Source organism: Bidens hawaiensis, unplaced genomic scaffold (assembly GCF_021521415.1).
Source record: "Bidens hawaiensis isolate Kalapana, Puna unplaced genomic scaffold, B.hawaiensis_p1.1 tig00022875_1, whole genome shotgun sequence".
NCBI classification, from domain to species: Eukaryota; Viridiplantae; Streptophyta; class Magnoliopsida; order Asterales; family Asteraceae; genus Bidens; species Bidens hawaiensis.
Window position 1 is genome coordinate 246,184 of NW_027493569.1, and position 13,259 is coordinate 259,442.

The window sequence follows — 13,259 nt, forward strand, 5'->3', positions numbered from 1 at the left end:
ATTACCTTCGTCTTCATATTCGCGCCACCCAATTCTTATTCTTGCGAAAAAGGTGATTAGTTTATACTCTTTACTTGTGTTTATTATGCACCAATCAATAATAGCTCAACAATTTTGTAATTGTAGCTTCTAAGCGGGCTGCTAACCTGCATGGTTATTGTATCTGTGTATGTGGATGGTATTAGTACTAATTATTGTTTTCTTCATGGCTGTTACTTGCTACTGTTTGCAAGAACATATTAATCTCCTAAAAAATGTTATTTTTATTTAGGGTTTGGTTTTTTTTAGTCATGTTTCCGAATTGATATCGAAAGCATGCCTTTCTTAATACATACAGATATTTTGAGTGTACTACAACTTCTTTATATTTAGTTGTTGCAAATGCTGAATCTTTATTGTGTGTGCTTGCAAGCTTTTGTTTGCTTTTCTTTCAGTTGGAGGATACTAGATATGATATTAGAGAGAATTATTGTGTTTAAGAACTGTATTTTTGCAAACAGCATGATTCAACCCTATTTTCATCCGAAATCTGGTTATATGTATTGTTGCATAATGATTCAGTATTAGCATAAGCTCCAAAATGAACTGGACCTTTTAACCATTTGTGAAATTTGGCTTTTGTATCTGGTTTCTGAATAAAGTTTTCTCCTTGACATCTTTTTTTGCTTAAGGTATTGCTTCTTTTCAAGAACGGGAACTTGAACTGATTCAAGTGTTGGTTACTGTGATCATAACGGTTAATAATAATGTCCGAAGCTAATTTTTCATCAATCTTCAACCAGAAGAACTCAAGACTTCCTGAAGACACGGTCTTCTTCTCCATATTCCCCAATTTTTCCCTTTCACCTGACCATAAACCCCAAAACCCTGAAACATTTTCACAACTTCAATCTCTTCATCTTCAAATCCTAAACGCGCTCTCTTCCTATACCGCCGACTACATATGGCAACACGAACCCTTCACTCTCTCCACCTCCACCCAATCACCATGCGCCACCTGTCCTCCTCCTTCACATCACATCCCCCATCTTCATGGCAAACTCATATATGGAGACAATCTTGAAGACGAATGGTTTGTTGTGTTCCTTCTCTTTGAAACCTCACTCAAATTCCCAAATCTTTCAATCCGTTTATGGGATACAGATGGCGAGTTCTTATTAATTGAAGCCGCTTTTCATCTTCCAAAGTGGCTCAACCCTGAAACGAGTACCAACCGTATCTTCATTTGTGGTGGCAATTTACATATAATCCCCAAAAATCATTTCCCTTCGGATCCCACTTTACTAGATTCACTTTCGTATCTATCAGCACACGAGGATAAAACCAAAGCTACAAGCTCGGTCCAATCCGCCATCAAGAACCGGATCAAAGATTATCCCGATCGGGCGGTTAAGAATATGCATCGCGTTACGGTTAGGGTACCCATATTGGTGGCACAGATCTTGAAACACGAACCGTGTTTAATTTCACTAGCGGTGGAAGGGTTTTACGACCGAGACATCGATTCGATGAAATATGCAGCAAGTATGGAACGGTTTTTACCTAACAAAACCAGTGACGAGATAGTTGAAGTGTCGGTGGTGATGCCACGTGCGATGTATGCTCAGTTAATACAGCAAACGTTTCAAGCCCCGAAGGGGTACCCGATGCCGCCGAGGAGTGATGGGGGTTATGCTGCAGCCGAGTTGGGAATGAAGATTGCGTGTGGGTTTGAAATGATTTTCCAGATGAAGAAACGGAACGGGTTGGAAGGGAAAGGTGGGACATGGGAGGTTTATAAGGAGAGTTTGGAGAAAAATGGGTACTTTGACGGGTTGCTACCCGGGTCAAAGGAGTATAAAAGATTAATGGAGAATGCGGAAGATTATTATCGAAAAAGCTCGTTACATCATAGAGAAAGGTATGATTAAAAAGAGATCATTTTTGTTGAAATATCCTTATTTTTGTTGCTGAGACTTGGTTTTTGTTTGTTTTATGCAGCGAAATATTGAGTGCTCCCGTTAGGCGTATAGATGATATACTTTCTCAACCTTTTTCTGTTGATGAATTTAAGGGTCGAGATTTACCGCCACCGGATGATGATTCGTGGCTTTATAATGGCGAGGATGAATTAAACGCTGCTCTATCTGAGAGACAACACGAGATGGAATTTTATGACATGAATCATAAAAAGAAAAAGTCAAAAGACGAGGATGTGGGGCCATCTTCTTCAAATTTGGACGGTTATGACCTTGGTGATATAGCAAAATCGATGAAAGAATTTGTTGATAAGATGTCAAGCTTTGAGGGAGCAGAAGTTCCTGCAGATAGGCAAGTTTATTATTTGGCTCGTTAAATTTTTACAAAAGTTTTAATCTTTATTTTTTGGGTTTTTTTCAGGAGCTCAAAAAATGTGGACTTTGATGTGGACCGCTTTATGAAAGAGATCGAGTCGGTTATGAAGCCTTCAAATGCAGTGCGTGGTGATGGTGATTATGATGTTGATGAAGGCCTTTCATCTGACATGGATTTGGGTAAGTTTTTCATAGGTCAGCATTAATCTTAATGCTAACTATATTCACTCAACATTCAAAATGCATAAAACATGCTTATATGGAAACCAGTCGAAGATGTCAAACGCTACTAAATCGGTTTATTAAAAAAAGTTGGATTAATATATTTGTAACTTTGCTTTTATAATCATAATTGACACATTAATTGGCATAATTATGTAGGCCTCTAAACGGACTGAATGTTCTTCGTGAACTGTTCGTTCAGAAGTTCGTTTATGTTCGTAAATGTTCGTTTGTTTACATTTGTTAATATATTCAATTTTTAATAATTTGGCTCGTTACAACTTAGGCTACGCTTATCAATGTTTTAGGCCCACCACATTTTAACTAGTTTTAGCTTAATTGTTTTCGATCATCTATGTTCAGTTATGTTCGTGAGTCGTTTGTTTATACTGTTAACAAATGAACACGAACATGTTTATTTTCTTAACGAACGAAGATGGACACGAAAACCTCGTTCGTTTAATCGTCAATCTCTAACGTTGTTCAGTTAAAGTTAAACGAGCGAAGACAAACATGCTTTGTTTGTGTTCGTTCAGTTTGTTTACAAGCTTATATGTATATGGGTTAGGATAAATGCGTTAAAATGTTCATATTTGATTAAGATATAATGATGATTGGAAAACAGTTGACTTGAATCAGTATAACCTTAATTTCTTTGTTTCTATAATTCCATTTGATGGCAGATGATCCAGAAGACAGTGATATTGAAGAAGATGAAGATGAGCAAAAAGAATTCATGAGCTCTTACTCTGACGCTCTGAGTCATGAACTCAAGAGCACGACGCTTGACAAAAGTTTCGTTCGGGCAAATGAAACACAAGTTAAGAAGGACGAGGTTAGTTTTATTTCCAGCATCATTTTAAGGACTTGATAAGATTTTTTTTAATTGCTACATTAAATTCTATTGATCTAATTCAGGGAACATCTGGAGAGTTGGATGATGATGAATTTACTCCAGTAGATGTTGATTTGAACCTGGTGAAGAGTTTTCTCGGTTCGTTTTCTTCTCAAGAGGGACTGCCAGGACCCGCGTCTAATCTGCTTGGTGTCATGGGCCTTCAACTCCCACAAGATAACAAGGACAAATGATTAGATATCTGCATGTTTAAATTATTTGATCTTGTGAGAGGTTAGCCTTTTGATCTAACCTCCTGCAGCTTTTGATCATATAACTTTATAACAGATGTGAGAATCGAAATGTAAGGATAAATAATGATCTGCTTGTTTGTATACCCAGAAACAAGACCATAATCAGCTCCACTAAACTCTTTTGGGATTTTGCTAATCTCATTGGCTTTTAATGAAAGAAGCAAAACAATCCAACAAGCGAAGAATTAATGTGGGATAGATATGTATAACATCATGTGTAGTGGATGGAGTCTTTATGGGGGCGTTATCTGTCATATGGCGTGATGTTATCATAGGGGCTTTATGGCTAAAATGGGTGTAGCGGACGCCCATAATTACTTATTATTATTTTTTTTCTTTTTTATTTAAAATAATACAAATAACATTTTAGTAAATAAAACAAATTAGAAAAACTAGATTAAAATTAAAACAAATACATTAAAAAAACATCATTTGTACTAAAAATAAATATTACTCATCGAGCTTATATATTTTAATAGTTTTATCTTTTTATATTTCTGCCAACCAACGGGCATGTCTGGTGAGATGGCTGATCGGTTCTTGCAAAAAAGCGAGATTTTTGTCCATTTGCCTCTCGTTCAGTGTATTGGCGAACACCTTATTGGAATTAGAATTTTGTTGCATCACTTGAACACGTTGACTCCCAAGGTCGTGTAAATCGGCGAGTTGGCGAGTCATTTCCATGAATTCTTTACTAACTTTCACACTTGCACTCGACCCCGCCCCTTTCCACGACTTCTTCTACCGCCTGGTTGAGGCAACTCCGCATACTCTTTGTTATCACTAACTTCCTCATCGTTTAAGTCGAAGTTTCGAGCATCGGACTGTGGCGTTTCAGGATCAACTAAGGACGAGGTTTTGGACCTTTTTGCTCGCCGCCTACTTTCAGACCTGGTGAGGGTACAACGTTCCACTTAGCTTGACGACGAAGAAAATTCCAACAATTCATATATATAAAGGTCCCCCGAGCACTTTGGTACCTAGTCAATGTCGCCGCAATAATTTCAGCATCACCGACACCACTACCCCATGATTTATAAAGCCGGTTGTAAACCCCTTGAAACAGTTGGCATCTACCGTTTATATCGGACTATTTTTCCGATATAGAATCGGGCTTCAGTAGTCATCCCCTTTGCCCATTTCCTTGAAAAAAGTTCTCGAACTTTTGTCCTAGAAAATGCCCAATGTTTGATAGTTGGCTACAGAAAAAATAGAAAACATATTAGTAAACGTTAATATTTTGTTAAGAAAATTTAGTACATAAATAAAAAAATTTATTAAACAACACTTACAACATTTGGGATCTTCCGAGATGCGCACCACGACCGTGAAAGGGTCAAATACTACCCGGGGGGGGGGGGGGGGGGTCCATAGTTGAGCTGTTTTTTAGAACTAGGCTCGGTCACATCTTTCTTTTTATGTGAGCGTCCTCGTCCGGCTTTGCTCGAACCGGCTTTTTTAGATTTGCTTGAACCGGGTTGTGTCTTCGGCTCGTCTTGAAGCACCAGATCGAGTTGCGTCTCCGGCACGTCTCCTCTAGTGTTGCTGGGAAGTTCGGATGAGTCGGTGAATTAAAAACAACGGGTGGCATGTTGGTGAACATCCCTAAATATTGCATGTATGACAACATGTTAGGGTCGAAATTCATACCGGCCGGGAAGGTGGGGTTGGTTGACTCGCCTGGGTGATGTTCGGTTGGGTCGGTTGCTTGGTGTTCGGTTGGGTGGTGCTCGGGCATTGGTTGATTACAAATTGTCCAAAATCGAACATGGAATGGTTGAATAGATTCATGGTGGATAAAGAGTGGAAGGTTTTTTGTTTTGATTTTGATAGAAAATGAAAGAATGAGGAGATGTGTTTAAAAAAAATGGTATGCTTGATATGTATGGACGATGATGATAAATAAAATAGTTTTTTTTTTAAGTCTAGCGGTTGACCAAGAAAAGAGGAACCCCTCCCCAATAGCGCTCCGGGGGGGCAGTGTTCTCGACACTACGGGGCTCCATAGGCGGGGATGGCACCCCACTACGGGAGAGTGTTCTTATCATGTAACAACTTGCATTTATGAAACAAGCAAAAAGTTGTGGCTTATAGTTCTGGACAGAATTAAGGTCCAAAACCATTATTTTACTTTCATTTCTAATTCAAAGGTCCCGGAGCACTTTGGTACCCAGTCAATGGCAATGCCGAGCACTTTGGTACCCTATATAGAACCAATATTTATTACTATTATATAAACATATTTAACTATAAAGTTATATGTAAAATCAAGTACAATAACTCATTCAAGACACAAATGAAAGTAAGTTGGTATGGTATATTATTTTGGTAAAGAGGTACTTTGCATATTAAGAATATCTTAGCCAGAGAAAGTTAGCATTTCTTGCTAAGTGAACACCTTGAACTTTTACAATGCACAACCCTTCTCCCTGTCACGCCTTAATTGTATGTGGGTGTATAACCATTAGTGTTCCCTCGCATACGAGCGTATAGCCCTTAATTGTTCCTTGTATACGAGCGTGTAGCCCTAGGAGATTCATCGTATAGGAGCAATGCAATACTTAAAGATACACTGACGGTATAACTCCAAATTAATGAGTAAAATATGTTATCTAGGCATCTAGCCCACCCCAAATTATACTATGTATTAAGTTTGTAGTTTTGAAAACTGTGCCTGCTAAAGTTGTTTTGGTTTAAGAGGCATGAAGATTGAATCATTTCCATATTTTGTTACATGTCCTCCAGTAAACTAAAAGAATTGTTTTACAAATATTTATTTTGAGTGAAACTAATCATGGAACTACCTACTTTTTTTCACGTTAAAGAGCCAATATAGGAATAGAATCTTATCTTATCTTCACCAAAAAGAGGCTTTACTCTCTCCATGCAGTAAGTGCGCGTATATTTTTTCACTCAAAATATCAACCCTTGAAAGGTTATTCAATCATTTCTTAAAAGTTTGTTTACAATCAGATAATACAAATTTCTCCAGTGATCCTTAAAGCATACACTTAATTAATGGCTTCTACTTCAGCTTCTTCCTTTCAAAAGAACTTCAAGTATGATTTTTCTTGAGCTTCCGAGGTGAAGACACTCGCAAGAATTTTGTTGATCATCTCTACCATGCTCATCAGCACAAAGGCATTAACACATATGAAGATGATGCAAGAATCGAGAAAGGGGAAATTATCAGTGACCAACTCATTAGATCCATTGAAGAATCCAGATTTTACATCATTGTTTTCTCTAAGAACTATGCATCGTCATCATGGTGTTTAAGCGAGCTCGTAAAGATCATGGAGTGCCAGAAGATGACCGAGCATACTGCTTACCCCGTCTTCTATGATGTGGAACCCACTGAAGTCCGCCACCAAAGTGGGGTCGTTGGAGAAGCCTTTGCAAAACTTGTGGCTGGAAACGGGAAGAGGACATTGGAAGATGTAGATCTCGTAACCACATTTGTATTTCTTCACTAAAAAGATTTGTGCATTTGTACTTTTTCAGTAAAGTATTTGTGTTTTAGAGTAGAAGAAGTTTCTCCGTTTTTTAATACTAAGAAAGTTTTGCACTTTCGAAAACAGGAAAATGGAAGATGGAGAAATGCTTTGAAAGATACAGCGGACCTGGCTGGGATGGAGTTAAAGACCACTTTTAATGGGTATTCTTCACTTTGTTTCTTTCTAATATGTGCTTAATAGGGGTATTCATATAATATAATTGAATCTTCTTTAATACATAGGCATGAATCTAAATTTATCCAACAAATTGTTCAAGACATTTCACTAAAGCTACGTTTCATTAAATTGAACGTTGATCGGAAGTTAGTAGGCATGGAAGCCCGGGTGAAGAATGTAGTTTCATCTTTAGAAAATGGTTCTGATGATGTTCGCATAATAGGGATCAAGGGTATAGGAGGTGGTGGAACGACCACTTTAGCAAGAGCAGTTTTTGATCATGTATCCATTTGGTTTGAAGGTAAAAGCTTTGTTGAGAATGTTCGTGAAGTTTCAAAAGGCTCTTTGGTTGGTTTGATAAAATTGCAAAAACAAATCCTTAAGGGTGTGTTAAATGATCAAACCATTGATGTAGAAAGTGTTTCTGAAGGGAAAATTATGATGGAAAAATTAATGTGGTCAAAAGGTTCTTGTTGTTCTAGATGACGTGGATGATACAGAGCAACTTGAGGCGTTAGCTAGTGAGCTTACATGGTTTAAGCCAGGAAGCAGAATCATCATTACAACTAGAGATTAGCAAGTGTTGGTAGCACACGGGGTGAACTTTATTCATGATGTTAATTTGTTATCATATGAGCAAGCAATTTGCCTATTCAGTAAGTATGCGTTTAAGAGGGAGATTCCAAATCGTGGGTAAGAGGAGCTATCAAGAGACATTGTACATTATGCTTCCGGTCTTCCCTTAACAATCAAAGTTTTGGGTTCGCATCTTTGTGGTAGAAGTAAGCGTGAATGGGTAGATTCCATAGAAAGACTAAGAACAATTCCGTTAGATAAAACTTTAAAAAGATTGGAATAAGCTACAACGCTTTAGAGAATAACCAGAAAGAAATATTCCTAGATGTTGTATGCATACTGAAAGATGAAAAGAAAGATGACGCAATCAGAATACTTGGAAGTTGTGGATTTAATGCTGAAATTGGTTTAAGAGTTCTTGAGCAGAAATCTTTGATAACCTTTTCTAATCATGACCGTTTGGGTTTCCATGACCATATAGAAGAAATGGGCAAGAATATTATTCGGCGTTTGCACCCTAACGAGCCTAGCAAACATAGTTGATTATGGATTAACGAGGAAATTAAAGATATATTCGTTAATGAATCAGTAAGTTTCAAGTAGGTCTGTAAATGAACTGAACGAACACAAACAAGGGCATGTTCGTGCTCGTTTATTTAACTTTGAACGAACACGACCACTTACACATAATCGAATAAATATGCATGTTCATGTTCGTTCTTTTAAAAAATGAACATGCTCGTGTGCGTTTATTTAAAATCTAAACGAACAGTTCATGAACATTAATGAACATAATGGAACAAAGATATACGAACATAAATGAACATATATGAACAAACGTAAATGAATAGAAACAAACATAATGAACATAAATGAACACAAACTAACAAATATAAAACATTAATCAGATGATTTATCCAAAGGTTTAAACAAAAATGAACATTAACTAACATAAATAAATGAACACAAACCAATGCACATAAACGAACGTTAAAGAACATAAACGAACTTCCCATTGAATGTCACAAACAGTTCACTAAACGTTTAGTTCGTTTACAAGCCTAGTTTCAAGCTTAAAAGAATGGTGGAAAACGAGAACATTTTAATTTTCTACGACCAATTTGATATTAGTGTTTCTATTTACAGGGTAAGAAGCAACAAAATGTATAAATTTGAAAAACACATATCTCCATCCAGCAATTATTATGAAAGGTCTTCAAAAGATGAAGGGACTTAGATTACTTTACATGCATGATTATCTCAGAGAATGGAATGTTGAAGTTAGCTGATATGTACCTCATTCTATACGAACTTTGTGTTTGCCGAAATGCACATCTATGTCTTTACCTGAAACATTTAGAACAAATAAGCTTGTTAACCTTGGATTTTGGGAATGGAGAGAAAGAAAGGTATAACAAGATTAATGTTTTTTTTATTGTTTTGCATGATGCTTTATTATGCTATGTATATATTTGTCAATGCACTGATATTCACCTTTCTTATGATAGGTTTTTAATAAGCTCAGATACCTTGATCTCAGTGGGTCAAGGCTCAAGACCTTTGACATCAGTATGACCCCACATCTAGAAACATTAGATTTTGCTGGATGTTTTGACTTTGTAGAACTACACATGCCTTTTGAGTGTCCAAAGCTCAAATTCCTCGACCTCAGTCATTCGAAAGTGAGTAACCTTAATCTCTGGATGACTCCACATCTTGAGGAGTTAAATCTTCAAGAATGTTGTTATCTTCAAGAAATTCATGCTCCAGTGGGATGTCTAAAAAAGCTTGACTACTTAAACTTTAGCAGTCGTGACAACTTATGGTTTAGCGGTTGCTCGAGGTTTGATAACTTTTTCATTGACAAAAGGGAAGCTTTACATGGTCTTGATTCTTTAGCGAAGTTAGAGTTAAATGCATTGCCTTTAGATACATGCCCATTGCACCCCAAAAGTAATTTGCCAAAGTTTAAGTTTAAATGTGATTTTGATGAACCTCTACCCTCATCGAGTGGAAATCTCGAGAGGCTTCTTTCGTTTGGTATACGTGCTTGCACAAACCTTAAGTCTTTTTCAACAAGCATTTATGGATTACAAAATTTAAGAGAGCTTACACTTAAAGGCAGCATTCCGGAGGTGCCAAAGGATTTGGGCCAAATACAAAGCCTCGAGAAATTATGTTTTTTGTGGATGGAAAAGATTAAACATCTTCCGGGTAGCATTTGTATGTTAAAACATTTGAAATATCTTGAGCTTAAATCTTGTTGGCTGATGGAGCAATTACCCCCTGATCTTCATAGATTAGAGTGCTTGGAAGAGTTTCACCTAACAGATTGTCGATCCTTACAAGATATCCCAAATAGTATCTGTAAGATTAAAAGTTTAACATATTTAAACTCAGTCGATGTGATCAAATTGAGAAATTGCCAGAGGAACTTGGATATTTAGAATGTTTAAATAAGTTAGACCTAAGGTATTGTAGATCCTTACGAGAAATCCCAAACAACATCTGTAAGATGAAAAGTTTAGCATATTTAAATCTCTCTGGTTGTTACAAGATTGAGAAATTACCAGAGGAACTTGGATGTTTAGAACGTATAGAGGAGTTACAGCTAACAGGGTGTGAAGCCTTACGAGATATCCCGTATAATATATGTAAGATGAAAAGTTTAACTTGTTTAGAACTCTCTGGTTGCTATCAAGTTGAGAAATTGCCAGAGGAACTTGGATGTTTAGAATATTTAGAGAAGTTAAACCTAACAAATTGTGCATCCTTACGAGGCATCCCGAACAACATTTGTAAGATTGAAAATTTAACATATTTAAATGTCTCCGGTTGTCATCAAGTTGAGAAATTGCTAGCGGAACTCGGGCGTTTAGCAGGTTTAGAGGAGTTAGACCTAAAGGAATGTAAATCCTTACAAGATTTACCAAATAGTATATGTAAGATGAAAAGTTTAACATCTTTATGTCTCTCCTACTGTCATAAAGTTGAGAAGTTGCCAGAGGAAATTGGGAGTTTAGAATGTTTAGAGAAGTTGTTCCTAACAAATTGTATATCTTTGCGAGGTATCCCGAACAGTATATGTAAGATAAAAAGTTTAACATATTTAGATCTCTCTGGTTGTAATCAAGTTGAGAAATTGCCAGATGAACTCGGGCTTTTAGAATGTTTAGAGAAGTTGCATCTTAAGGGTTGTAGATCCTTACAAGATATCTCGAACAATATCTGTAAGTTGAAAAAATTAAAATATTTAGATCTCCGCTATTGTCATAAAGTTAAGAAGTTGCCAGAGGAACTTGGGCGCTTAGAATGTTTGAAAGAGTTAGATTTGGTTGGTACGGGCATAAGTCATCTTCCGCAGAGCCTTTATCATTTGAAAGGCTTGAGTATGGGTGCTATGAATCCTAAGTTATGATTTGTGAGTGTTGATTAGATTCCAAAAAAAAAGTATTAAGAAGTCTAGTTTTTAATATTAGATTTGTGATTTATACAATGTAACAGGGACTTTCTATGAGATCTTTTACATTGATTAGAAAATTTTAATTATCTTTTAGCAAAATCTTTGGCAATTGGTATAACCAAGGTTTTGATATGGAGCCTCATTTGCCATGACTTTGACGTTGTATACTGGTCTACTATTAATAATATATATTAAAAATGCAGTTCAAAAAGCCATGCATAATGTTTTCTTTTTTTCCTTTGTTTCTTTTTTTTCATAGCATTCACAAATAACTAAAATTAGGACTTGATTTCCTTGGTGCTGTCAAGTACTCTTTCTTTATTCCAATGGCGGTCTTATTGTTGGGCTATATTTTGTGGTTTATACTTGTATTTTGGGGCTTAGGTTAGGTGTGTTATGTAAGCCGAGAACCTTATGGTTCTCGGTGGGCTTTGGGCTTTTGTTGGGCTGGTATGTTGGCTACCCTATTTATAGATATCTTGTATAGGGTTTAGGGTGTTGACGAATGTTTGATTTTGGTCGTCTAGTATCATAGATACATTAGACGAGTATTGTAAACATTATGCTTAAGCACCCGACGTTAATCATAACGTGTGTTTTGAAGCAATCCTTTGTGTTCTTTATAATTACTCTTGTATCATCTTGTGTTGGATTTCTGCACCAACATTAAGATCAGTTGATATCATATTGAAAGATCTTACACGGGACTTACAATTGGTATCAGAGCCTTAGACCTATTCAGGCTCGTTATTGTGATATCAACGGATTCAAGAGTTATTCGTTTGGTGGTGTTTGGTGATTCTCCGGCTAGTTCACTAATCGGAGAAGAAAAGAGTTTTATTTTGGATAGAGATTTGGCTAATCTGGAAACAAATTTGAATCCCGTAATTCATGGAATTCAGTTGGCTGTTAATCTTATTCCATAATTCAGTTCTCGGGTGATTTTGGCAGTTCTTGGCCTCTAAACAAGGGGTGTTCGGTGTAACATTAGTGTCTTCGGTCAAGAAATAGTGTTCTTGGTGATTATTGGTCAAATCTTGCAGTTTTCGGTTGAAGTTTGTGGTATTCGATTGAAGTTTGTTTTCGGTCAGAAACCGAACCGAGAACCTAGTTGGACCTGATTAATAAAGTTTTTATAAAATGGAACAGTTAACCAACAGTAATGTGTCATCAAATGCCTCACTTCATCAAGAACTAGATTCCATAATGGGAACGACCACTCGTGTGCCTCGTCTACTGTCGCATGAGGGATTCAGTGAGTAGAAATTTCGATTTGAGAGATGAAAGATGCAAAGATCTGGAGAAGCATAGTTAGGGGACCCCAAATCATCACGTATCAACGTGAGAATTCAACTGAAGTTGTTGTGAAGCCTGTTGCAATGTATGATGATGATGATGATCTTGCTAAAGCTTACATGGACATCACTTATGAACCTCTGATGCCCCTTATCTATTCTCAAGGCGTATTTGGCTTTCCCCAGATCACCCCAATTTGACTCCAACCCCCTAGTACTTGATCAAAATATTTTTCTCTACACAAAATAATTTTAAGCTTTAAGGTTGAACGTTGGACTTACATGCCATCCGGACTTACCAGCCTTACATTCAGGGTGTTTAGGAATTATTTGAATGCCCCACCCCTGTAGTTCCCTGGTACCCCTTTAAGCTTTTAGAAAACAATTTCATGAATTTTTTTTAACACAAATGAAATATAACCTTTTTGGCGATCAAGACACTAACAGGCTCGTGTATGACTGGGTAATTGCTTTTTTGCCTATCATTCGGAGAGATATATCTAGGGACATACGAGTATCTTCAAAATGACTCTCCACAATAAGTTTA

The 13,259-nt window shown here is 36.8% G+C and overlaps 1 protein-coding gene and 1 pseudogene across 1 annotated transcript; both read left to right on the forward strand.

Moving 5' to 3' along the window:
* Positions 1–674: 674 nt before the first annotated feature.
* On the forward strand, positions 675–3,807 carry LOC143566368 (protein ecdysoneless homolog). Its single transcript, XM_077053095.1, has 4 exons — positions 675–1,900; positions 1,981–2,513; positions 3,239–3,390; positions 3,474–3,807. The coding sequence occupies exons 1-2, from the start codon at positions 747–749 to the stop codon at positions 2,333–2,335; spliced, it is 1,509 nt and encodes a 502-aa protein (XP_076909210.1). The 5' UTR covers positions 675–746; the 3' UTR covers positions 2,336–2,513; positions 3,239–3,390; positions 3,474–3,807.
* A 2,915-nt stretch (positions 3,808–6,722) lies between these two features.
* On the forward strand, positions 6,723–11,372 carry LOC143566371 (TMV resistance protein N-like; annotated as a pseudogene).
* The last annotated feature ends 1,887 nt before the right edge of the window (positions 11,373–13,259 follow it).